This window comes from Ochotona princeps, chromosome 21 (assembly GCF_030435755.1).
Source record: "Ochotona princeps isolate mOchPri1 chromosome 21, mOchPri1.hap1, whole genome shotgun sequence".
NCBI classification, from domain to species: domain Eukaryota; kingdom Metazoa; phylum Chordata; class Mammalia; order Lagomorpha; family Ochotonidae; genus Ochotona; species Ochotona princeps.
This window is the reverse complement of record NC_080852.1, coordinates 21,386,180-21,413,019: the sequence shown is the minus strand read 5'-3', so window position 1 is coordinate 21,413,019 and position 26,840 is coordinate 21,386,180. Positions and strand designations below refer to the sequence as shown.

Sequence of the window (26,840 nt, the reverse complement as noted above, 5' to 3'; positions counted from 1 at the left end):
GAAGCACTCTAAGCTTTAGTTCCCCATCTAGGAAACATTGAAAAAAGAAAAAAGGGGCCCTGTACTGTAACCTAGTGGCTAAAGTCCTTAGCTTGCATGCATCGGCATCCCACATGGGCACTTTGTCCTGGCTGCTCCACTTTCTATCCAGCTCCCTGCTTGTGGCTTAGAAAAGCAGTGGAGGACAGCCCAGAGCCTTGGCACCCTGCACCCATGTGGGAGACCCAGAGGAAGTTCCTGGCTCCTGGTTTCTGGTTCCATGCAACACTGGCCTTACGGTCACTTGGGGAGTGAACCAGCAGATGCAAGATCATTCTCTCTCTAACCTCTCTGTAAATCTGCCTTTCCAATAAAATAAATAAATCTAAAACAAAAAAAGCAGGAATTGTCAGAACCATGGAAACTTAGATATCCATGATTTTTTTTAAGGCAAAACAATATTGGTGAAGATGTGGACAAATGAAACACTGGTGTACTGCTGGTGGGAATGGAAAATGACATAGCTGCATTCTGTCTGTTTCTGAAGAAGCTAACCACAGAATTGTCCTATGAGCCAACAATTTCACTCCCTGGCATACAGCAGAAGAGCAGGGATTCAACCACCTACTTATACACCAATCTGTACTGTAACATTATTCACAATAATCCAAAGATGGAGACAGCCAATCGTGCAGCCACAACAAATGATACACAGCAATAATGCACATGAACGAATGAATGATATATAAGTTGTAGTATGTGCATTCCATGGAATATTATTCAGTCATAAGAATCTGAATTCTACTTACTACCATGTAAGTCAACCTTGAAAACCTGCTGAGAAGCTAAACCAATAAAAGGACAACTATTATCAGGATTTCACTTTTCATAAAAGGAAGATAAGGAGTATTTTAAAAGCCACATCACTCTACCTACAGGTGAAAAAATTCTCTTCAACATGTTGGCATCAACCCTTTGGACATTTTTTCATATACACAAGAAAAAAATTCATTTAAAAACAATCCCTAATCAAATGTATACAGGTATCTGCTCATTCACTCAGTCGGGGAAGTCCACAAATGTTTAAGTATATCCCGACCAAACCAAAAACAAAAAGTTAAAACTAAAACAATTTATCTGCGTTCTTCCTAATTGTGCCATGCTACTTAATGCGTCTCATTTTGTAAGTTAACTTTAATCTGCAAAAATCAGGTAGGAGCGACTCAAGAAGTTTATAAACATGTTAGCAATTGCCCTATCTTTTAGGGGCCTCGTTATATTAATCAGTCACATTTAAGTTGTTGGTATTGAGAAACTTGGCTGTTAAATCATTTCCCAAATATTTCTTGTCTACACTGTGCGGTTGGGTGCTGGGCGCCCACCTCTCCGACGCTCACTTTTGGCGCGATAATTTTCTTGCCTCAGGTACCCGGGCCACCTACCCAGTGCATGCCAGGAGGGCTTGGAGGAGGAAGTGAGGTTTAAACTAAGGCCTGTGGGATGCTCCACTAGGTGGGCATTACATTGGTTAGTCACCTTAAGCAAACCCCTTATCCTCTCAGGGCCCAAGTCTTAACTTAGAACACTGGGGCTTAAATCCCTGCCTGGCACGTGATAGCTGAGTGAACCGGACATTTATTTTTGCCACTTAGAACTACAATGCCCTTGGTTTCACGTGAGGAGTCTGGGTAAGAAACTGGACGTACCCGATATCGCTCCCTGGCTTTCCCAATAGTGTAGCGAGACCAACCTTCTCTCCAGGTATAAAATACAGTATGGAAAACACGAATTTCCTGAAAACATTTACATGTTTTGTTCCTGTTTGCCTCCTCCAACTGAAGCGAGACATAGTTCTGGGAACGTTGCGGTTCACCACAGCGAGGAACACAGCCGGTTCCTCGGCCGGTTGCTCCCGGAACCCCAGCAGGCGCCAACACAGCTCGCTACGATTGGTTCAGCCTGCAGCTCGCCGGTCTCATGGTATCCAATGGACGTAGAGCTTACTGAGCGGCGGTAGTAACCGGCATACACTACAAGATTGAGCTTGTGGAAGGTGAAGGAGGGCAGGCCATGAACCTGGGGTAAGCTGGCGCGGTTAAGGGAGGTAGTCATCAGCCGAGAGGGCAGAGCGGCTGGGCTTCCCCGCGGAGTCTGTCGGAGAACCTTCCAGAAGATCGCCGCTTGAGGTGGCGGAGCTCAGCTCCCTGAGGTAGAGAGGGGGCTGGAGCGGCCTTGGCGCACCCCTCCAACAACTCTTTGGTTTCCTAACTCGCGTAAAACCACTCGACCTCCTTTCCATCTCCTGAGAAGAGGCTTGGAGAGCAAAAGCTTGGCGGCTTGGCGGGTTGGGGCGCGGGATGCGTGTCCGGCCTCGGGGTCTTAGGGAATGTCGGCGCGCCCACCTGGGCCGCCAGCGAACCCGGCCGGGAACGGGGGGCTTTTCGGGGGAGGCGAGGAAGCGGTGAATAAATAATAATGAGGGCTGCTGGGTGGTTTCCATCCCACCGAGGTTTATTCACGTTAGAAAAAAGGGAAAAGTCACAGAGCGCAGGCTTAATTGCACATCGTTCCGCAAGGTGGGGCTGAGGAAAAAACTAAGGGTGTTTACGGTTGCCGGGTATTTTTATTTTGGGGGTGGGTGGGTGTGATGGGTAAAGTGGGTGGTGTTTCATCAGCAGAGGCGATGAACTGTTGAGGACCGTGCAGAAGGGAAAGCTTCCAAACCCAAGCCTTGTGGCGTTTTACCTTTAATAAACAAAGTGAGGTAATTTGCCTTTTCCCCTCCACCTGAGCCAGCTCACAGGTTTTAAGTTCTTCCCCCCCCACCCTCGACGGCTTGAGTTGATTTTGTCTCTCTTTGCGTCTTAGATGATGATTTTACGGTACGGTAGGGGCCATCCTTTTTGTTTTCCTGGGGTTTTAAATTAGGACCTACGTCCTAATTAAGTCTGCTGTGACTTCATGCCCATACTTTTGACATATGCTAAATGGAGTATCACAGTAGTGACAGGAGTCGTTCAGTGTGAATATGTTTTTACTGGAAATATTCAAAGTAACTGGAGCTCTGGGCAGATGTGCCAGCGCTTGTGTGCTGTGTGTTAGTTCTGAGAAGATCGTCAAACTAGAGTTGTAGACGTCTTGCTTCTCCGCTGAGGTCTTTGGTAACAGTGTTGTTTTTCCTAGAGTTAGTAAAAATTAAAATGCATTAGCAACTGAATTCACTGCTGCTTATTAACAACAAAAATGTTTTCAGGTTAGGGATAAATACATGAAAGTTTCAAGAATTTTCACACTATACCTCTTAACATTTTTACCTTGGGTTGAAAAACATTTTTGATTAAAAGATTTGTTTATTTTTTCTAAATTAATGTATAAACTAAACATTTATGTCTAAGGTTTAAACGAACATTTCTGAGTAATTGAAATGTTGCTCTTTCCTAACAATGACAAATGCCTTTCTTTATATTACAGAGATGGTTTAAAGCTTGAAACTGAGCTACTGGATGGAAAAACCAAGCTAATATTGTCTCCATTTGGTATGCTGTATTACTGGAATTCTAGAATGTTAACATTCCTTTATAAGATTTCAGTTAGTTTAACACGTTTTACATGTAAAAATTACATTCAAGTGATATTTTAGAAACTGCTTCCCCAATTTTTTTGAAATATACTTTTGGGTAAAATTAGATTATGTCACAACTTTACTATTTTCAGTATCCAGAATCATAAAATTTAACATTGCAGTATATTTTGTGTAACACGTACGTTATATTTGCATGATAGTAGATGTTCTTTTTGCCTAGTAACCAGTACAGCTGAAATTTATGTAATTTTTTTCCATGTAAATACTATAGTGCTTGAGAAAGTTAACAGTAAGACCACAGTTGCTCAAGACATTTTTAGTACTTGTTTTAAAATTCAATATAGTAATTGTTTTATCCTTTGGTATTCTCATCATTCATCTTATTGTCCCCCATGATCTTTTTATAGTGTTGCCTTAAAAAGATAGCCAGAATAAACCAAACAGAAATAAATCCTGGAAGCTCTTAGTGAAAGAGGACTCAGCATCTAAAGTTAATGCTTTCATAAATAATATTTCTATTTTACATCTTAACTGGTACTAAAATTTTCTTTCATAACTGCTTTATTATGATTTTGGTTGATAGTTTAGTAATTTTTGTTTCTTTTGTAGAACGTAAATCAAAAATTTCTGAGAAGGTAAGCCGATTGATTTTCTTTTCTTTTTTTTTTTTTTTTTGATTTTTTTTTTATTAATTATTTTGCATTATGTGACAAGCCGATTGATTTTCAGCCTGACCTGTTTTGTGCAGTTTTTCTTGCAGTGCTTTGAATATGATTTCTGGAAAGTGTACAGTTATTCTAAGGGGTTTGGAATAATGATAAGTTATCACTGCCTCACAGAAATGGAGACATAATTGTTCAGTTTAAGAAGCTCTGTGGAGTCCCTTTCTCTTACTCAGTCCTAGTGAGTCTGTGTGAAGGCAGTGTTCTTTTTTTTTTTTTTTAAAGATTTATTCATTTTATTACAGCCAGATATACACAGAGGAGGAGAGACAGAGAGGAAGATCTTCCGTCCGATGATTCACTCCCCAAGTGAGCCACAACGGGCCGATGCGCGCTGATCCGATGCTGCGAACCTGGAAGCTCTTCCGGGTCTCCCACGCGGGTGCAGGGTCCCAATGCATTGGGCTGTCCTCAACTGCTTTCCCAGGCCACAGGCAGGGAGCTGGATGGGAAGTGGAGCTGCTGGGATTAGAACCAGCGCCCATATGGGATCCCGGGGCGTTCAAGGCGAGGACTTTAGCCACTAGGCCACGCCGCCAGGCCCGAAGGCAGTGTTCTAATGTCAGTGCTGTCTGCTATGGTAGCTGTGTGTTGTTACTGAGCGCTTCAGTGTGGCTGGTGTGACTAAGGTACTGAATTCCCCTTTTCCTTGAATTTTAACTGATTTAAGCTTAGTATCTTAAAAAATTGAGGTTATAGAGAGGTTGCAGTTATGAGTGTTACACTGTTATACTGCTAAGCTACTACTCTGGCAAAAGTACATAAGACAACATAGAAGTATAGGAGTAGAGTTGTAAGGCATAAGAAGCCACAGTGTTGGATGAATGAGCAATGAGTATGTGGATGTAAAAGCACCAAAAATTAAGACAGGAGTCATATTAAAGAGTAATCCACAAAAGATGTTCAAGGAATAAGCACTGGTGTGATTCTATAAATGTGTAAAAAGAAGTAGTGTCAGTAGTGTAATTTAATAAGATGAGAGAACTGAAGTGAAATACGGATGTCCTTTAATGACTAGAATAAAAATTTTTTGTTCCTTGTTATCCTTAAGTAAAATAATTTGTGGTGGTTGACGAAGTTTTGAAGATCTGCAAAGATGAAGTATTAGATTCTCATGGCTGTAATATCTAAATGCCAAAGTGTAGAAAAGTTTACAGGACTGATTCAACACAAATTATATAAATTTAGCTAGATTTTTCTTGAACTGTTAAAAATAAGTTTCTCATGTTTTAACAGATGGGAAGTAAGACCAAGATTGTAAAATGTGCTTTAGGAACAAAACAAAGTGGACACGTTATAAAATCAACACAAAACTCTTACATCAGGAGTGAAAAACTTGTACAAAATAAGACAATTGGCCCAGAAACATCACAGGCAAAAGGTGGAAAACATAGACTGACTTTGTCACCTGCTAAGGATTTATGTAAGCTGTATTTAGATAAAGACTGTCTTCATATCCAGGAAAAGATTTCACCTGCCACCCTTAATATACAGAGGACTAGAAATACTGCAAATACTCTAGTGGCTAAACTGCAGTCTTGCAAGAAGCCCGTGACAGCTGAAAATATGAAGGGTAGTTTGGTGTGTCTGACACAACATCAGCTGCAGCAGATTTTGATGTCTGTTACCCAAGGAAACCGGCCTATTTCCCAGCCTGGGGATGTGAGAGAGGAGGAGACAGGTATGGTCTTGCTCAAGTTTTAATACATGTTTGTTTTTTCAACATGCCTGTAGAATTTCAGATCTGTTGGATTTTATGTAAACCTCATAAGTTCTACTTTAACATTGTAATTATCTTTTAAAATACTCACTTATTGGCCTCTACTTTTACAGTTTTGATATGCTATATTTTAATGTCAGTGCTCATGATATAATTCTTACATATCATAGCCTTAAGGAATTAACATCTGTGGACTCTCAAAAGATGATAGTGTAAAAATCATGCTAGTTAAGCTTTTCCTAGAAAATGCCTGTGTGTTTTTTAAGGCCGAAGGTAAGGAACTTCAGCATGAAACTTTGGAATTGCGATAAAGCATTGGTTTCCTGCTGCCTGCATTTGCTCTTCCTATCCCTCAGTTTGTGCGAGGAATTATCAATTCTTGAAAACAGACTCAGGAGTAGGGGAGTATAAAAATCTGTGCTTTCTGTTTCACAAGTTAGAGCATTTTATTATGTTTTAAAGGTTTTCTTGTTTCAGCTTTGAGCCAAAGAATTATGAATATGAAGATAATGGAAGCATTAAAAGTATAGAATAGTGAAATAAAATGAAATTGACATTCCCATGGAGAGGCCTCACAGTTGGTAATGGTGATTAGATAACTCATTCTCCAAAGATGCTCAAGATGGAGCCATTGCTCTTTTGGTCCATATTCTTTGTAAAATGAGGGAACTAGAATTTTTCTTGAAGCTTTTGAGTTCTAGTTCAGAGAACAGTAACAACTTATTAGGCATGATGAGAAATAATATCACAATCATGTACTGAGGTACACGTTAGATGTGCTTTATCTTCATTGGGAGATCTACCGCGTTCAGGCGGAATTGCAAGAGTTTTTGGGACAACATATATGTACCTTCTCATAAACCATGTGAGACTATAACCAGAACATGCAGTTTGTCCAAAAAAAAAAGTTTTTCAATGATTTTACAAGTGGATGAGTTATTTTCATTCCCCTTTGTTGTGTTTTGTGTTAATTGTAAAAATATGTCAGCCAGAACAAATAGAAGGTTTTTTCCTGTTTACTTATTTTTGTTTGGTATAAGAAGCTACATGGCTATGATCATGAGCAGTTCTTTTGGTCTCTGGGCCTCAGTTTGTGTTGCTTGACAGATACCCACCTCTAGGATTATTGTGATAGTTGAGCAATGTGTAACACTTTTTAAAAATTGGATAGCAATAGACCATGACAAGTTGTTGATAAAAAGTACAATTCAACAGTAATTGTAAAACCTGTGTTTTATCTCTTAGATCAATATAGTCTTAACATAAGCAATATTCCTAATCAGCCAAAGGACGAAAACACTGTAGGATTACTCCAAAAAGTTGAGGCTGTGTCAGCCATTCTGCACGAGAATGGAAACCAAGAGGCCTCCAAGCAGTCTGAGCAGAAACTTGATGTGTATGTAGCTCACACCTCCTGTTGGGAAATCATCTTGGGAATGTATTTTGCTTTACGTTTATTTCATGTGAAATCTGTTGATGACTTGGTGCTTTTAAAGTTTGTTAATGCTCATGCATAAGTAAGTTTCTTATGTTTTTTTGTGTGTTTTATTCAGAGAGAATGAATGGAAACCAGCTGGTATATTCAGTACTCTGGGGGAAAGGGAACGTGATAGAAGTTTGTTGGAGGCAAAAAAAGCCCAATGGAGGAAAGAGCTGGGTGGGTAATTTTTATATCCTTTACTGAGTTTTGTTGGTTTGTGAAATATATGTTGAGGAATTATGTCTTTCCGTGTGATTATTTCCAAAGTCTTCTATTGTTTGACAACCAGAGCAGTCTTTGCATAAGAAACACTGTGGTTCCACATTACTGTAGGTTGTGTCTTTATTTGGTACTCTGTGGTATGCACTGGTATTCTGAAGCCTAGGTAGTTCAGAGATTCTTAAGCTTTTCTTAATTCCAGAGAATGCATTTTCATATTTTTAAGTTACAGAAATCCTATGAATTTAAGAATGATTTTTCTAAAACTTGATTTATTCCTCAATAAAATATTCTGTTCCCTCCCTTATCACTAACTCAATAAAGCTTTCATCTGAGCAATAAGTTTGGGCCTGGCACAGTAGCCTAGCGGCTAAAATCCTCACTTTGCATGCACCAGGATTCCACATGGATGTCGGTTCTGATTCCAGCTGCCCCACTTTCCATCCACCTCCCTGCTTGTGCCCTGGGAAAGCAGCTGAGGATGGCCCGAAGCCTTGGGACCCTATACCTGCATGGGAGACCTGGAAGAGGCTCCAGGCTCCTGGCTTCAGATCAGCCCAGCTCCGGCTGTTGCGGCCACTTTAGGAGTGAATCTTCCTGTCTCCTTCTCTATGAATATCTGACTTTCCAATAAAAAATAACATTTTAAAGAAATTCTGATCAAGAATAATCACTGAGTATTCTATTTACAATATCAGTTGGTATTTATAGACAAAAACAAGTTATTGCTTTCTGTCATCTAGGGACTGAACACAGAAAAGTTTGTCATTTCTGTTAATCTTGAAATTTCTTTAATAGCAAATAAAACACTGATTTCTCCCAAACTCCCCCAATTTTTTTAGTTTATTTTTTTGAAAAGCAAAGTGCCAGAGTTGGGACGTGGGGAAATAGAGACCAATTCACTAGTTTATTTCCCAAATAGGTGCAGTGTCCAGGGCTGTGCCAGGCTGAAGTAAAGGGTGTGGAGCTTCCATCTGCATCTCTTGGACCTTCTGCTGCTTCCCCAGGCACATTATTAGCATCAGTAGAGCAACAGGAACTTGAACTAGCACTCCAACATGGGATAGTAGCATTGCAACTTGGCAGTTTAACATTGGTCTTTCTCCATTATGTCTTAGATACCTTGTACTTCTGTGTAATGTTTAGTAAAGGCATTAGGATTGGCTTCACCCTCCAGTCTAGCAGAAAACCATGTAAGATGATCAGTGACCTTGTTAGGTTGTGTAGTTTAGAAAAAGAAATAGGGAGTGAGTGATGTTGGAAGTACAGGTTGAGAAGAAGGGAGAAATTAAATTCATTGCAGCATTAGAAAGCTTGGAGCTCTGTTACATGTTTAGGTAACAGTTTTTCTTTTAATATAAAGTACAAATAAAATACCAGATTTCCACATTACCAGTGAAATTTCTTGGAAAAACTGAAATATTTCATTCTTTATTTGCAGTTTTAATAAACAGTTTCCTGAAATAGGCATTTGGCCTGGCAGTTAAGTTACTCATAGCTCATATCAGAGTAAGTGGGTTCCCTACCTAGCTGTTTTCCTGACTCTAGCTTCCTGCTAATATAGACTTAGGAGGCAGCAGTAATTGCTCCAGTGTGATTAGATTCCTGACATCTACTATGGGGACCTAGATTGGTAACCCAGCTCCCATGTACTTAGCCTGGCTCACCCCCACCCCAGTGATTTAAGCAGCCATTTGCAAAGTGAAGCAGAGATTGGGAGCTTTTTTTGCTTATTCTCACTCTGCCTATCAAGTAAATTTTTGTTTTAATTTACTTTTCAAAATTTGATACTGTTAGCAAAGCATGTATTTGTGTTACATTCTTACATATTTTTTTTTTATTTTTCATGACAGTTTTGTAGGTGTTGGAATACCTTCTCCCCTCCATTCTCCCTCTTCATTTTCCCCTCCTGCTCTCCCCCGCCTTATTATTATAGTAGTATAGTCCTTTAGTAATAGTTACAAGTTTACTATTCTGCTATCTAAGTGTCATGGCATTATAGACATAGACAAAGGTAGAAGATTTAATATCACATTGGCGAGGTGTATTTAACTGTTTCATTGGGAACTTTTTAAGAGTCGCGATGCCTGCTGCAGTGTATCTTCACCTCCCGGTATGTTAGTCTCCATTATACAGTTCATCTATGGGACTGTTTGCATATGCTTGTTCGCCTGTTTATCTGTTTATTCTGTATTTTGTACAAGAACGTAATGAAATCTGTCGTTTTGGGATTAGCTTATTTCACTGAGCATAATGGTCTCTAATTGGGACCATTTTGTTGCAAATGGTAGATTTTCATTCTTTTTAATGGTATTCTATGGAATAGATGTACCACAGCTTCATACTCATTCCTCTTTGGACAAATATCTGAATTATTTTCATGTTTTTGCTAGTGTGGATTGTGCCATTATAAATGTAGAGTTGCAGGTCGCTTTTTCATATGCAGATTTCACTTTTTTTAGACATACTCCGAGGAGTAGGATAGCAGGGTCATATAATAGGTCAAGTTTCCATTGTCTGAGCACACTCTGTGTACTGACTTATACAGTGGCTGCTCTGGTCTACACGCCCAGCAACAGTGGAAATAGGATATCTGTTTCAGTTTTCTTGGAATTAAAGAACAGTTAGCAGCGTAAGGCTTAGACTTGACTATAGCTATCTGTTAGATACAGGATTTTGTTTTTTAATTTTCGTAAGTTGTTATAAGCTATTCAGCATTTATTGAATATTTAGTTTGTGTTGGGGCCTATTTTGAAAAAAATCACTTAATAAACGTGTTACAAAAGTAATCAAGGCATAGAAAGGTTAATGGCAGCTGGGAAGTGGTTGAACTTGATGCCGGATTTCTGACTTCACAGAGTTCTGCCGTTTAATTCTTTTTGTAGAAACTGAATGAATATTACATTGGAGTAGAATCTTGGAATAATTAGCATAAGCTATTGTAATAAAATTGTTCCTTATTGATAATTATCGTAAAGCAGACATTTTCACATCCTTTTATGCCCTTCTTAAGGTTGGGTCCTATTAAGCCTTTTATTTCATATTCCTCAATATTCCTTTCTGCCTTGTGAGTTAATTTTCTCCCTATTGAAATACATTGATGGTTTTGGAATGTGCATTCTTTAAGAAGATCGTGATTTGTTTACATGACTCTTTCTTTACAATTATTGTACATTTTTTTAAAAAGGACATTATTTGCAGATGAACAGGTTGCTTTAAAGAAGAAAGAAAAAGAAGCTTCTGAAAAACAGAATAATCCGTGGAAAAAATCTGATAGTAATGAAGCATTGTGGGAGAAATGTCAAGATTTTGACAAATCTAGGGTAAGAGTAACAAAATCAAGCATTTGCAGAACTTGGGGCTTCTTAATTACAATTTTTAAAATGATAGCCAGTGTTCATTTTAAATTTATGTTTAGATCTTGTTTTCATAAGGCATTTAAAAATGTTATTTTGCACTTAGTTATGATCTCAACTAGTCTCTGTTGTCTTGCTCACTTAGTAAGTGATAGATACCTCAGGCACAGCCTTTTAAAAAATATATATATTTGTTTGAAAGCAGAGGTGTAGACAGAGAAATTTCCCATCTGCTGGTCAGTCCCCAAATCCCTGCAATGGCTGTGGCTGGGCCAGGCCAAGGCCAGGGAATTGTCTGCATCTCCCGTGTGGGGAGCAGGGGATCCAGGAACTTGGGCCATCCTCTAAAGTAGAGTGGCCAGGACAGGAACTGGCCTCTATGGGACAGCAGCAGTGAGCTGCGGCTTAGTGAGCCGTTCTGGAGCAGTTAAGGACCTCTCTTATAAAGGAACTGCAGTTCTCCAAATGGTGCAACAAGATTATTAAAGCAAACGAAAGTTGATACAAGTATAAATATAGGACCAGGTATCCGTCATCTAGTGCTTTTTCTTAGTATTTAGTTGTAGATAAACAAAATGTACTCTTGTCTTCCTGTTTGGTTTTAGGTGTCTGCGGACTCTTCCAATGTCGTGTCACCATCTCCTAATCAGGTTACAGTGGTCCAAGCTGACACGCACTCGCTACTTAGAGATGGTCAGAATGTAGAGGTAAGTTACAGGTCTCACTTAAGAACATATATGTATATTCTTATTTTCCTTGTAAGAATGAATGTAAGTCTTTATTTTTAAAATTACTAGTTAACTTTCTTGAGTGTTTCATTGCTTTAAAAAAAATGTTTACTTTTTTACTGTGTAATGCTTTTCTTGTGAACAAATATATTCTGAAAATAGTACATTAAAACTGAAGAGCTGATTATGAGAATAGGAGTTTTCAGGACTCTGTCCTAATGTCTGAGTTACAGTGTATAGCTGTCTGCTGTGTTCCATTTAGAACTGACTGCGCTGCATTAAAGTGTTGTCTATTGCTAATTTTCCATGAATAAAAGAATTCAATCTGAATTATATTTCTCTGTGATCTAAAAAGCACTTTATTGAAAGGCAAGAAAGTAGATCCGACAGCTCATTTTGGAAGAATCTGTACTTCTGGATCCACTAAGTAAATCTTGAAGAAAGAAAGAGCACTGGCATTGTGGTACAGTAGGTTATTGTTCCTGGAGACAGCAGATGTCCCAAGGGCCTGCAACCAAGTGGGAGACTCAGATGTAGGTTCCAAGCTTCTGGCTTCAGCCTGGCCCAAAAATCTTCATTCAAATATTAAAAAAGTTATTGAGGGTGTCAGTGTTGTGACATAGTGGGTATAGCTGCCTCCTGTGACACTGTCATCCCATATGGGCACTGATTCAAGTCCTGGCCCACTTCCAACACAGCTCTCTGCACATGGCCTCTGAAAAGCAGTGGAAGATGGCTCAAATATTTGGGTCCCTGCCACTCATGTGGGTGAGCTGAAAGAAGCTCCTGGCTTCAGCTTGGCCCAGCCCTGGCTATTGGCAACCATCTATGGCGTGAACCAATGGATGGAAGAGTGTCTTTGTCTCTCTGTACCTCTTGCAAATAAATTACTATATTCTTTTGAAGTGGTGATTCCTGCACTTCGTTTTGCAGTTCTTGAGAGCCTGTCCTTTGTGGTGCATGTGTCCTGACAGTTGCAGCATCCACATGAATGCCTTGTGTGCTTGTGCAAGGGTGGGCGACGCACAAGAAGGCTGTTAGGGTCTCAGCCTGGGAGTGAGGAAGTGACAAGTAGGGCCTTCCTGGACAGCAGAGTCCCCACTGCATGCTTTCCCCCAACTATGCTGTCTGTAGCCTGCTTCAAGGAGGTGATTAAACTCTTCTTGCCGTCCTCCTGATAGCTTATTATATCCCACTGCTAGCATGTTTAATAATCCTCAGAGTCAAAATGTGCCTTTAATTCTTGCATTCTCACATTCTTAGTTTGAAGTTAATGCTCCTAAGTGCCTTCCTGGTTTGAGCTTCTATGTTTCTTTGGCAAGATTTGCAAATACTCTAATTAACTAGTTACCAAAGGAACTGTGTCTCAGCTGGTTTTGATGACTGTTCTTTAGGAAGCAGCACTGCCCAAACACCCTTTCAGTGCTGTGCAACAACAACAGCAGAGAAAATGGCTTGAGGAATTGAATAAGCAGATAGAAGGTGATCAGCAAAGAAACACAGAGGAAAAGATGATACCTTCAAAGGTAAAAACATACAGGTTTTATGGTTATAAAGAAAAACTACCTTCAAAATCTTTAATCATAAACTTGGAAGCATTTTCAGTTCTGTTTATTTCTCCGCTAGCTAACTAAATGTGTAATAAAAACAAAATTTTAATGTTTAATTTTTTTTATGATGCTTACTCTGCATGGTTACCACTTTGAGAAATCATGTTTGTCATTTTGGATTTTCTGTGGGAATAATTGCAGAAATGCTTAGCAGTTCTTATTTGTTATGATTAGGGTGAGGAGCATGACAGATGGGCAGTGCATTTTGATTCGTTAAAGAGTTACCCTGGTTCTCAGTCTCGCCTGTCCTCTCGGTCAACACACAGACCACCTGAGTACTTGAGCGTCTCGCCTGACACTCCAGAGCTGGCTGATGTCAACAGTGTGTGTACACCTGTGACGGGGAGTCAGGCTGACCCTTCCAAGGAGGCACATGTAGAAAAGCCTCATAGGGATGTGGCTATGAGAAACACACAAAAAACAAAGTAAGTTTTTTAAGAGAATCTATTTTTAGTAGGACTGTACTATATCTACCTGGTTTCATATTGGCATTGTTCTTTGAAATAGAAACACTTAGTTGGATCCCAGGCAAATATTACTTACTCTGTTGAACCTGCCTTCACGGGGGTTTGAAGAACTGGTGTGTGTGTCTCTTGCCAGCTTTCTCCGTTCTATGACTGCGCTCTTGGACCCAGCTGAGATTGAGGAACGAGACCGGCGACGACAAAAGCAGTTAGAACATCAGGTGTAGTATTTTCTTCTTTTAGTTAATTTTTTTATTACTATTATTTTTTCATCAGGTGTCGTATTGAGAAATATTTTTATTTGTATTATTGGATAATAATCATTGCTAATGTTTCCATACAGTAAGTGGAAATTAAAAACTCGATAGAAAATTTTAATCCTGTCCAGTGTTGAAACTAATCCCTGTGGCATAACGTAAGAATTTTGTGGGCCTGGTGCATTGGCTCAGTGGCTGAATCCTCACCTTGTAAGATCCAGGATCCCATATGGGTGTCAGTTCGTGTCTCAGGTGCTCTCACTTCCCATCCAGCTCCCTGCTTGTGGTCTGGGAAAGCAGTCGAGGACGGCCCAAAGCCTTTGGACCTGCACCCATGTGGGAGACCCCAAGGGGGCTCCTGGTTCCTGACTCCTGGCTCCTAGCTCCTAGCTTTAGATTGACTCGGCTCTGGCTGTTGCATCCACTTGGGGAGTGAGCCAGTGGATTGAAGATCTTTCTCTCCTCTCTGTGAAGGTCAGTTTTGAATGGAAATAGATAAATAAATAAACAAATAAACCAATCCGATGCTGGGAACCTGGAACCTCATCCGGGTCTCCCACGCGGGTGCAGTGTCCCAATGCACTGGGCCATCCTCGACTGCATTCCCAGGCCACAAGCAGGGAGCTGGATGGGAAGTGGAGCTGCCGGGATTAGAACCGGCACCCATATGGGATCCCGGGGCGTTCAAGGCGAGAACTTTAGCCACTAGGCCACGCCGGGCCCCTCAACTGCTTTCTTAGGCCACAGCAGGGAGCTGGATGGGAAGCAGAGCAGCCAGGATACAAACTGGCACCCATGTGGGATCCCAGTGCTTGCAAGAGAAGGATTATCCAATTGAGCCATTGTGCTGTGCCCCAAGTAAACTCTATGATATGTGAAGTTGTTTTAGCTCTATGATATGTGAAGTGCTTGGTATGTTTAATGTTAATCTTGCTCAATTTGATCAGCGCACATTAGTATCTACTACTTAAAAGGCATTATGCTCAGCCCAGAGTTGATTATTCTGGTTTTTATTTACTTTCTGCGAATTGAAGAATGAGCATGTAGAACATGTGGGAGATGATGGGAGGGATACACTGGAAAGTTATCATTTTATCTTACATAATATTTTCTATATATAATACAAAAATGTGCGCTTTGGTCACCAAAAATGTAATTTCTGGATTTTAATTGTAACAATGATCCGTGTGATTGCCTGTGACTAGAAAGCCATCACTGCTCAAGTAGAAGAAAGGCGTCGGAAAAAGCAGCTTGAAGAAGAGCAGAGAAAGAAGGAAGAACTGCTAGAGGAGCTTCGCCTAGCACGGGAACGGGAAGAGATGCAGAAACAGTATGAAGAAGATATACTGAGACAGAAACAAAAGGAAGTAGGTACTCACATTTATTATTTATTTGGAAGACAGTGTTAGAGAGGAGAGACAGATCTTCCATCGACTGGTGAACTTCTTGAATGGTCTCAACAGCCAGACCCGGGCCGGATGAAAGCAGGAGGTTAGAACTTGGTTAGAGCTTCCCACTTGGTAGGGATACAAGCCATCCCTTCCAGGTACCTTAGCTTGAAAGTGGAGGGGCTGAGATTTGAGACAGTGTCCATATGGGATGCCAGCATCACAGGCGATGGCAACACTGCTGGCCTCAAAAGTAGGTATTTAGGGCCCGGCGGCGTGGCCTAGTGGCTAAAGTCCTCGCCTTGAACGCCCCGGGATCCCATATGGATGCCGGTTCTAATCCTGGCAGCTCCACTCCCATCCAGCTCCCTGCTTGTGGCCTGGGAAAGCAATTGAGGATGGCCCAATGCATTGGGACCCTGCACCCACGTGGGAGACCCGGAAGAGGTTCCAGGTTCCCAGCTTCGGATCGGCATGCACCGGCCGTTGTGGCTCACTTGGGGAGTGAATCATCGGACGGAAGTTCTTCCTGTCTGTCTCTCCTCCTCTCTGTATATCTGACTTTGTAATAAAATAAATAAATCTTTAAAAAAAAAGTTACCTTTAAAAAAAAAAGTAGGTATTTAAACTGCATCATTGTAAAATAAGAAGTGTGCATCTTTAAAATAAAAATGATAAGAAGTTGAACATTTTTATGTCTTTTTGAAAAATGCTATACAAGAACTGTCTGCTCAGGACAGAAGATGCGAGACCCAAATGGGGGGTGGGAATTCAGGATTAACTCAAGTTGTGATTTATTTGGAGGAATTAAGGGACAGAATTGTGGCCTTGCATTGGATGAGATGCAAAGAGACAATGGATCCCCACACCACAAGGAGGAGGTAAAAAGGATTTGTTTTTTCAAGATTTGCTTGTTTGTTTATGATTGGAAAGTCAAATATACAGAGGAGGAAAGACAGTAAGATTTTCATCTACTGATTCACTCCCCAAGTGGCCGCAATGGCCGGAACTGAGCCGATCCAAAGCCAGGAGCCCTAGGATATAAAGACTTTTACAGAAAGTTGTGGCCCATGGCTAATGCCGTGAACTGCTCCAGAAAATTTTAATATTTCTGTTTTTTGTTTGTTTTATTTTTTAACTTATTTTTGTTGGAAATGCAGATGTATATAGAGAGGGAGAGACAGAAAGATCTTAAACCACCCTGTTGCTTCCCAAGTAGCTGCAATGGTCAGATCTGAGCCAGTCCAAAGCCAGGAACTTCCTCTGGGTCTCCCACATGGGTGCAGGGTCCCAAGGCTTTGGGCCATCCTCCACTGCCTTTCCAGGCCTCAAATAGGGAGCTGTATGGGAAGTGGAGCAGCCGGGACATGAATGGGCACCCATATCAGTTCTTCGCGCTTGCAAGACGAGGATTTAGCCTCCAGTGCATCATGCCAGGCCCAGAATTATTAACATGTGAGAGTCATTTGCGGGCAACACATCATCTGTGTGGTGGGTTGATCTTCATGGTCACATAAAGGACAAGATGGCTCTCATGTCGGGCTAAATCCCTGCTTTTCCGTTCCTCACAGGTGGCTTAGTTAAAATGTTTATGTTTATGTTTATGTGACAAGCAGGGTGATTGGGTGAGGAAGCAGTTGAGAGAGAAAGAGAGCTCTTTTATCCATTAGTTCATCCCGCAAACGACCACAGCAGCGAGGGCTGGACCAGCATGAAGTCAAGAGATTGGAGCTGCATCTGGATCCCCCATGAAGCTGATAAGGGAAACTTGAGCCACCATCTGCCATTTCCCAGAGTGCATGTTAGTGGAAAGCTAGATCAGACGCAGAGGAAAGACTTGATCTGAAGTAGTTTAGCAAGGAATGCAGGCATCCCGAGCAGTGGATGCTGTAACCCTTTCTTGGAATCTCCATGCACCCTTTTTGTCAGTATAACCTGAATCTATAGGGAGAGCTAAGATTGCTTTGGTGCCATGTAGCTATTTGTCCTGCAGATCTGTAAGCAGATTTCACAGACACATGCCCAAAAAGGGTGAAAGACAGTTATTCTGATACCAGTGGGAAAACTAGTTGGCTTTAAGAGCAGACTCGAGGGCCCGGCACAGTAGCTTAGTGGCTAGAGTCCACTTTGCATGCACTGGGACCCCATATGGGCACTAGTTTGTATCCCGGCTGCTCCACTTCCCTTCCAGCTCCCTGCTTGTCACTTGGGAAAGAAATTGAAGACGGCCCAAAGCCTTGGGACCCTGCACCTGCGTGGGAGACCCACAAGAAGCTCTAGACTCCTGGCTTCGGATTGGATCAGCTCCAGCCACTGCAGACACTTATGGAGTGAACCAGTGGATGGAAGATCTTTCTGTCTTTCCTCCTCTGTGTAAATCTGACTTTCCAATGAGAACCTAATAAATATTTAAAAAAAAAAGACTGGCCAAAACAGCATGAGTTTACAGCCATGAATGTAAATGTAAATGTTCAGTAGGGGTTTGTCCTGCAGTCTACGCTGCCTAGCAAGGCAGTAATAGCAGCATCGTACGCATGGATGACAGTGCTGGGAGGTGGTTCAGGGGAGGGTGACAGAAATGGTGGGCCACATGACAGAATCCATCAGGGTCTCGGATCCCAGTGGCTGAAAGGCACGCCAGAGAGCCACCCATAGTGCTCTGAGGTGTTGCCTTCAGCCATTGCCGTGTAAGCCATAATCACAGGTGTACAGCCTCTACAGGAATCGTGGGGACCAATGCATGGGGCCTGGAGACTGCTCTCAAAATCATCTGAGTCCATATTTCATCATTTCTTTCCCTAAACTTCACATTTTCGTGTTCAAAATGGTGCTCTTACTCTCTTTTTTTTTTTTTTAAAAAAATGTTTATCCTTCTTTCTTTTTATTGGAAAGTCAGATATACAGGGAGGAGGAGAGACAGAGAACAAGGTCTTCCGTCCGATGGTTCACTCCCCAAGTGGCCGCAGCGCTTGGAGCTGAGCCAGTCTGAAGCCAGGAGCCAGGAGCTTCTTCTGGGTCTCTAACACAGGTGCAGAGTCCTACGGCTTTGGGCCTTCCTCGACTGCTCTCCCAGGCCACAAGCAGGGAGCTGGATGGGAAGCAGGGTTGCCGGGATTAGAACCACCACACATGTTGGATCCCAGTGCATGCAAGGCAAGGATTTGCCCAGTAGGCTTTTGCACCAGGCCGTTTGCTGTTCTTTCTTACCCTGTTCAAGGACAACCACACAAACTCTGTCATGGCTGCATTCAGTTTCTCAAATTGGCAGTAGCGTCTGCAACATCATATGTATCATATTTGAGAAGTAGGCCATATCGTTATCAGATTGATAAATGACTTTTTAAATATAAATTAGTGGCTTAAAAAAAAGCCTACCTTACAGTCCTCAGAACTCTGACCACAGACGCGCAGAGAATCGGGCCGGCGTGGTCGTGCACAGGGGTGCTCCCCACAGCCTGGCTATGTCTGAGTGGTCATTCATAGACTGCGTGGTCGTCTCTTGCAGTCACCTGACATTGTCTTTCCCTTTTAGCTGTTGCGCCATCTGTGTATCGGTGGCCACCTCAGCAGCCCCACCAGCCATCCCACTAAGGCAGCACGTTGCACAACACCCAGCTGGCCGGTAGGACACGCTAGTGCTCGTACACGGGCCCAGGCTTCTCACATCTCTGCCTGCGCGGAGGTAGACGCCAGCCTGTCATTACTTCATGGCTGTTGCCTTCTCTTGGCTCTGTTCCTAAGTCACCTTGTTGGTCCACCAGTTGTTCTGAAAAAAAAAAAAAAAAAACCAAATAGTAAGCCAGTGTTTGAGAACTACCAAATACAGAAGATGAATATTAAGACTGTGTAATTTACATGGAGGACTTAATAGAATGATGGTCTCTGTTGGCATGAGTGTATCCCTGCAGTACAAGGTGGAGACAGAGGATTTAAAAAGACATAGGTAGCCATAGCTGATCAGCATGCCCTGAACTTCGTCAGGAAATAATTCATTAGAGATGTTCTGGACATTAATAAATATTTTGAAGGAAAGGAGGTATGAAATAGCAGGTTAAGTTACTGTCCGTGATGCCCGTTCCCTCATAGAGCTCTGGCCTTGGTTGCTCTCCTGCCAACCCAGCTCCTTACTAATGGGGCCTGAGAGCAGAGGAAGACAGCCCATGTTCCCGGGCCCTGCCACCCACGTGGAGACCCAGGTCACAGACATTGGCTTCTGACCTCAGTGTAGCTGAGACCTGTCACAGCCAGCCGGGGTGTAAACCAGTGCATGGGAGATTTCTGTTGCGTCTAATTCCACCTTTCAAATTTTTAAGAGAAAAGACGAAATGAGGTCAGGATACTTTTTTTTTTTATATATATATATTTTTTATTGCAAAGTCAGTTATACAGAGGAAAAGAGATGGAGAGAAAGATCTTCCATCCACTGGCTCACTCCCGATCCAGTCTGAAGCCAGGGGCCTAGAGCTTTTCCTGGGTCTCCCACGTGGGTGCAAGGCTTTGGGCCGTCCTCGATTGCTTTCCCAGACCACAAGCAGGGAGCTGGATGAGAAGCGGGACTGCTGGGACATGAACTGGCACCCATATGGGATGCTGGAGTGTGCAAAGCGAGGATTTTAGCCACTAGACTACAGTGGCAGGCCCTGGATACTTCATTTTTAAATATTATTTATTCTAGGTGTTAAAAATGACTTTTCAGGAATCACTTGTAAGCATGAGCATTCATTTGCAGAATATATGTGCTGTTTTGTGCTGAATACCCATCTAGAAATCAAAAAGGATCATGTGCCGAGGAGTAAGTGGTTACAGACAGGTGTGGTGTCAGGTGCAGTGTTTGAGCTAACCCGCCAACAAGCATGAAAAGCAGCATTCAGTTGTCAAACATCTAAAGGTTTTAAAGCCTCTTACGATTTAGCAGCTTTCCCCCTTTCCTCAAAATACTATGTGTTGAGCCAGCCGTTGGTGTATCACGTAAACACAAGAAAGTCAGGAATCCTCAGAGCATATGCCCATAAGCTTTGTTTCACCCTGTAATATTTATCTTTAATGCAGTGATCTGAATTTTTTAAATTTTTGAGAGAAAACCTTCAAATGGGTAAATATTCCTAAAATTTGCCATTTTTAATGTAGTTGGTAGAGAAAAACAGTAAATGTAGACTGTAGAAGCTCAGACACTTAGAGCTACTGGATGTGTTCCATCCCTGTGACCAGGCCATTAACTGACACACAAACACGTACATGTCCGATGACTTAACAACTTTGTACTTTTCAATCTTAACAGGAAATAATGACTCTCAAGACAAATGAGTTATTCCAGACAATGCAGAGAGCACAGCAGCTGGCACAGAGACTGAAGCAAGAACAGAGGATCCGGGAATTGGCTCAAAAGGGACATGACACTTCTAGATTGACTAAAAATCTTGGTGGTAAGAGCTTTGTTTTTGTTGTTTGTCTTTACATTTTAAGTAATTCCTGTCTTGATCATCTTAAAGGCAGAGATAAGAGGGAGTGAGGCAGAGAGAGCTTCAGTGGCTGTAACAGCCAGAGCTGGGCTGCTCAGGGGCCAGGAACTGTGGCTCTCCTGTGTTGTTGCTGGTGCTATCCTCTGCTTTCCCTGGCACATGAACATGGTGCTGGATTACAGCTGCAATAACCAAGGCTCGAACTGGTGCCCATGTGGAATTTTCTTGCCTCAGGAAGTTTTACCTACCCTGCCATGGTGTTAGCCCCTAAATATCTTGAATAAATACATAAATGAAAAACTTTTAAATAAAGCGTAGAGCTTAAAATAAGGCTTATTTTACATGTGTTTTGGAAACTGCTTTAATTATGTATTATTTCTCACATAAATTTGTCCAAGTGTTGATCACATTGATTACATTACCATTATGTGCTTTTTAAATTCAATTTTATAAGAAAAAATAATTTCACTGAACTCAACAGATAAGGATTGAGGTCATTATTAAAGCCAATACAGGTGAGCTTGTTTAATGAAGCCTATGGTCTAAGCTTGAATTGATATTCCATTTAGTGTGACTATATCACATGGAGTTTTTCTTATTGCCAGTTGATACAAAACAGTTGGAATGTAATACGGCCACTCACAGCATTTCAAATTTAAGACATAACCTGGATGAAGTCAGTGGAACAGTGAACACTTGCGTCAGTCCTACCACTTCTCCCAAGAAGGATACTGCAGTGCAGACGGGTATTTGTGATTTGATTTCATATTTGTTCAAAAGTAAAGTCACAATCACAATGAAAGCAATTAAAATTATATCCAAAGTTTAAAAATTGGAGGGATTGAGGCATCTGGGTTATTGAGGTTTAATACATAAGTGTTGTCAGTAGTTATGTAACTATTATAATGTATTCTGTTTTGTAAGCAAAAACGACCTTATGCTTGGAACACTATTTTTTTAGATTTATCCAAAAGCCAGAGAGAGGGGCAGAGATCCCAACCACTAGTTCTTTCCAGTCTTCCACATGGTGCAGGGACCCAAGGACTTTGGCTATCTTCTACTGGCACTTTCTCAGGCACTAATTCATTGCTGTATGTTTTTATGTCTGGCTTCTTACAGTTAATACGCTGGAAGGTTGTGTTATTTTGTGGTATGCTTCGTCCCTATTGTTATGTGAGTCTTGCGTAGAAATGCTTTTGTTCTGAGTAGATGGACATTTGTGTTGCTTCTATTTTAAAGTCTTTGTGTATGTATACTCATAAGTTCTCTTGGGAGAGAAAAGTAAGACTTGAGTCATGTGGTACCTCCATGGCTAACATTTCCAGAACAACTGAATTGTTTTATACCCTTGTCACCAACGTGAGTGTTCTGATTTCTGTCTTTGTTAGCAACCCATATGGGTTCCTGTTCAATTCCCCAGCACTCTGCTAATGTGCCTGGGAAAGCAGTGATGTTATGGAAAGACCTACAGAACTTCTTGGTGTTAGCCCGATTCAGCTCTGGCCATTGAAGCCATCTGGGCGAGTAAACCAGTGGATGGACAGCCTGCCCTTAGCACATAGAGAGACAGTTTTGGAGACAGGAATCATCGTGCTGTTAGGAACCTAAATGATTAAAGCCAGAGTTGGAGAGAGAAGGGAAGGACAGAATAATTCTCACCTCTGCTGGGTCACTCTGCAGATGTCCAGGGCAGGGCCAGACGGAAGCCAGGAGCTTGGGTCATCTTCTGGTTCTCCACATGGATGCAGGGGCCCAAGCACCACGTGGGTCATCTTTTACTGCTTTCCTAGGCCACTAGCATGGAGTGGAACTGGCAAGTGGAGCCAGCAGGGACTCAAATCCGTGCCCATATGGGAGACTGGCCATAGACAGAGGTTTTACCCATTTTCAGAAATTAGAATTAGCGAATCTAGCAAAAGTCTGAGATGTTTGTATACTTGTGTTGACAGCTGTATTTCTAATAGGCGAAAAGTGGAAGCAGCTCTATAGACATGGATAAACAAAGTGGTAGATCATATATGCAATGGAATTATCATTCCATGTGGAAATGGCAGATTCTGACATAAGCCACAGCACGGATGAGACCTGAGGAAATGATGGCATGTTGGTGGTTAAGGTAGAGGGGGAATGGAAAGTTAGTTGTTAATACACAGTTTTCTACTTGGAAAGCTAAAAATTCTTAGAGGACAGTAACAAAATTATTTAGTATCTGAGGAAAAACTAGTTTTTAATTAAAATGATACATCAACTTGTCAATCTTGACTTTTTTTGCAGAAGACTTAACTACCAAAGCAGAATCATATTGTGAATTGGTAACAGAGAGGGAAGTTAGCACTTGTTCATCACCCGAAATTTCTACAGGATTTAACAGACAGTTGAAGAAAAACAAGCAAGAACTAAGTCAGCATAAAGGATCTAATTTAGAAAAAGAAAACAGTTGGTATAAGGACAAGTGTAATCAGTTGACAAGAACAGAGAAGCTAAAATACACGAACAAATGCCCCAAGAGGCCTGAATGGAATATTAATAAACCACTCAAAAGATATATTCCAGCATCAGAAAAGTACCCCAAACAGCTTCAAAAGAAGAGAGAAGAAAAAAAAGTAAGACGACAGATGGAACTACTTCATTTGGTAGAAAGAAATAATCCTGGACACCTCTCTCAAAATCAAGGTGGCTCCCCGGCTCCTGAACTTCATCAGGAGAGACAGTCGAGGATCAGGCGGCGTCTGGGCAGAAAGGTCAGTGTTCTAACAGTGCACCAGCGCATGCGCGCATGTGCAGAGCACAGTTCTTAATTGTCCATGGCCGTTTATACACTGTGGGAGAGCTGGCTCAGGAGTTGCAGCAGAGAACCACACTGCTTCCAGAGCAAAAGTGCTTATTATACTCCAGAAAACTACACGATTGGTCTATTAATTCCACGATTAAACCCTAGAATTTGTGGAAATGCTCTGTATATTCATTTATACATTCTCTCCATCTTATAGGAAGCAGAGCCTCTGAACATGGATGCATTCATCAAAGAAAGGTATGTTATAAATATGCATTAATTCCATGTTTCCTGTGCGGTAGAAAGCATGTACTCAAAATCTAGGCAAGATGAAAGCACATAGGAAGAAACAAAAAAAATTTTCATTTTAGCTGGGGTTTGAAGGCCCAAGTTGGACTGAACTGGGGGTAGCTAGGCAAGGTGGCTGGACGATATTCCATATAGTTGTTATTGCAAAAGGCAGAGAGCACATGCTTCATCTGCTAATTACCCAGATGCCCTAAGAGCCAGGTCAAACTAGGAATCATAGGTGGCAGGGAAACCTAAGCACTGGAACCATTCCTTGCTGCCTCCAGTGTGTGCATTACCAGGAAACAATCTTTGACTGAGCATCGTGGGGACTCCAACCAACATATTCCAACACAGCGTGCATCTTTAACAAACCAACTGCACACCCTGAAACCTTGAACAGTAATATTCTTATTGCCTCTGTGCATGAACTGTTTGGTTTAAGAGTTGTCTCTTAAAGGGAAAGGTGGGTCAGATGGTGAGCGTATACCATTTTGTGGTTACTTTACAGAAATGAAGCTGAAATAAACCCCAAGCAGCACTGCTCATCTTTTTAATTCCCCACCCTGTGCGATGTCATTAGTAAAAGCTCAAATTAATCCTATTCTGTTGCATCCCCGGTTTCATGAAAAATTAGGACAGAACTCAGACTTCCATAAATGATATTCCTAAGCATCATAGGTGTCTAATAAATTGGAGTGAAATTAAACAGATTTAACTTACATAATTTTGTATCATGTCTTCTGGAGCCTGTACCTGAGTTTCTTTTGTCATGAACAGATCTGTGTCACCACCAGTTCCAGCAGTGAGAAACAGATCCCAACACACTCAGACTGGCAACTTGCACTTGGTGAGAAACAGCAGCTATGAGAAAGAGAATGTTATCTCGCAAAGTCAAACAGAAGCCTCATCTGGAGTTTCTGAGCCATCCCATTTTATTCCTTATGTTCGAACAAATGAAGTCTATTACCTTGATCCAGATGCACCACTGTCTAGGCCCTCAACTCAGGACCTTCAGTACGAAAGTGCAAAAAGTACGTACGTATGTATTGTTAGCGTCTTACCCAAGAGTGGAAAGAATTTCACAGTGTATTAGAAAGGTTTTGTGAAAGATTTGTGGATGATTTCCTAGGATACAATTAAATGAATCCTTTTTGGTGTATGTGAATTTGTTCTGGCTCCAGGCTCTGATCAAGATCAGCGGCAGCTATTTGAATGTGACGTTAGAGATCCACTTCTTAATCCTAACTTGGTAAAACACAGAGATCGACAACAAGCAATTCTTAAGGGACTTTCAGAACTAAGACAGGTAAAGGCTAAATATTATTTTGTGTGGGGTTAAGGGAACTGAACTGGTTTAAAAGTGTAGTTGATTCATATAGCCTCTCTGCAGCCCAATCTTGAAGGAAAAAAAATTTTTTTCAATGGAAATAAAATTAGGGCTTCCCTTGAATTTCACTACCATCTGCAACTGTTATTTCTCCCCAGTATAAAATCATGAGACAATCGTAGTAAGAGTGACTTTTATTGAATAAAAAATGGATACATTAACTGTAAGACAGATAAGGCCCTAAAGACAAACACACAGTTGAGCTTTAATAATCTTAGCAGTGCACCCCCATACTTCTTACATACGTGTTGGCAGTGTTTACATTATCCCAAAGAACAAAATTCAGCACAAAATTATACTGGTAAACTTACTCACCAGAGCATTGTTTCTCCCAGACCAATGATACTGACTTCTCCGAATCTATTTATTCCTCCTGAGCTCTTTTTGGAAATGGTTGTAGAAAATTGGTTCTATACCTGGTATTGACTATTACCCTTTACCATGTCCAAATATAAAAACTGGGCATCTTATTTCTTTAACCAATTATCACCAGTGACTTTGTGTACTGTAACATAGCTCGCATGTGGCTATAAACCCCAGGAGAAACACATGGCATTACGAAGAGCTTTAGTTTTCAAAAATGATTACTCCTGGTTTAGTGAGTCCTTCTGGTATCCACTAAGAGTACTCTATTTAGGACAAACACTAGATGCCATACCATCTTAAGAGCACTTTGGGGAAGAAGAAAGATTTTGCCATTATTATAACAATAACTAGACTGATAAAGCATAAGCTATGGCCAAGTAACCTGATTCTATCCTGAGGTGTTAATGCATAAATGTTTTCTGAATAAGTAATGGAAATGAAAGAGATGAAGTTGTTAAGTTGCCTTTATACCTTACTAACACAGCAGTGTAATTTCAGGGCCTTCTCCAGAAACAAAAGGAGTTGGAAAGTAATCTCATGCCTTCAGCTTCAAATCCAGAAGAATTTTAGTTCTTCAGTTTAAATATACAAAACTAATGTCTTGAATTTAGAAAATATGCTCATTGCTCAACTGTATTTCTCAGCCTAGAGTTTTCAAATGCTTGTTAAAAATTTGTACATTATGTAGCAAAATGTCTTTTTGTATAAAACAATAAAACACTTCATAAAAGGTACTAAAAACTAGTTTTTCTTCTATCATAATCTGGCCATTCAGATCCTAAAATGTTGCCAAACCACTTACCTTAGTCGGAAATTCCTGACCACTTTGCACTCTAGTTTGGATTTGCCTAAGGTGTACCAGCTCATTAACACAACCCAAATTCAGCGCAGGCTTGTATGGTCAGCACTGTGACTTACTGCAACCTGCAAAACTACTCTGAGGCATCAGTAACAGAGTTAGCAACAGACAACAGGTTTGAAATCAAGACTACCTCAGAAATACTTGCATTTCTCTAACTTTGTTCCGGATTGGTCAGTGCTTTTGATAAACAGAAAGT

At 41.2% G+C, this 26,840-nt stretch overlaps 1 protein-coding gene across 1 annotated transcript; it reads left to right on the top strand.

Annotated features, from left to right (window-relative positions):
* The first annotated feature begins 1,928 nt into the window (after positions 1-1,928).
* CCDC66 (coiled-coil domain containing 66) lies at positions 1,929-26,733 on the top strand. Its single transcript, XM_036497443.2, has 19 exons — positions 1,929-2,060; positions 3,451-3,515; positions 4,172-4,197; positions 5,521-5,965; positions 7,250-7,400; positions 7,558-7,661; positions 10,905-11,026; positions 11,665-11,766; positions 13,182-13,313; positions 13,572-13,822; positions 13,998-14,082; positions 15,324-15,485; positions 20,785-20,929; positions 21,571-21,711; positions 23,240-23,706; positions 23,956-23,996; positions 24,807-25,060; positions 25,211-25,335; positions 26,281-26,733. Exons 1-19 carry the CDS (start codon positions 2,050-2,052, stop codon positions 26,350-26,352), a joined length of 2,901 nt encoding a protein of 966 aa, XP_036353336.2. The 5' UTR covers positions 1,929-2,049; the 3' UTR covers positions 26,353-26,733.
* The last annotated feature ends 107 nt before the right edge of the window (positions 26,734-26,840 follow it).

What these genes read in the sequence shown, in the direction of transcription:
- CCDC66 (XM_036497443.2), top strand. An exon ending in TGTGAGAGAGGAGGAGACAG is followed by an intron (nt 5,966 to 7,249) that starts GTATGGTCTTGC and finishes TTTATCTCTTAG; the next exon opens with ATCAATATAGTCTTAACATA. An exon ending in CCAATGGAGGAAAGAGCTGG is followed by an intron (nt 7,662 to 10,904) that starts GTGGGTAATTTT and finishes CATTATTTGCAG; the next exon opens with ATGAACAGGTTGCTTTAAAG.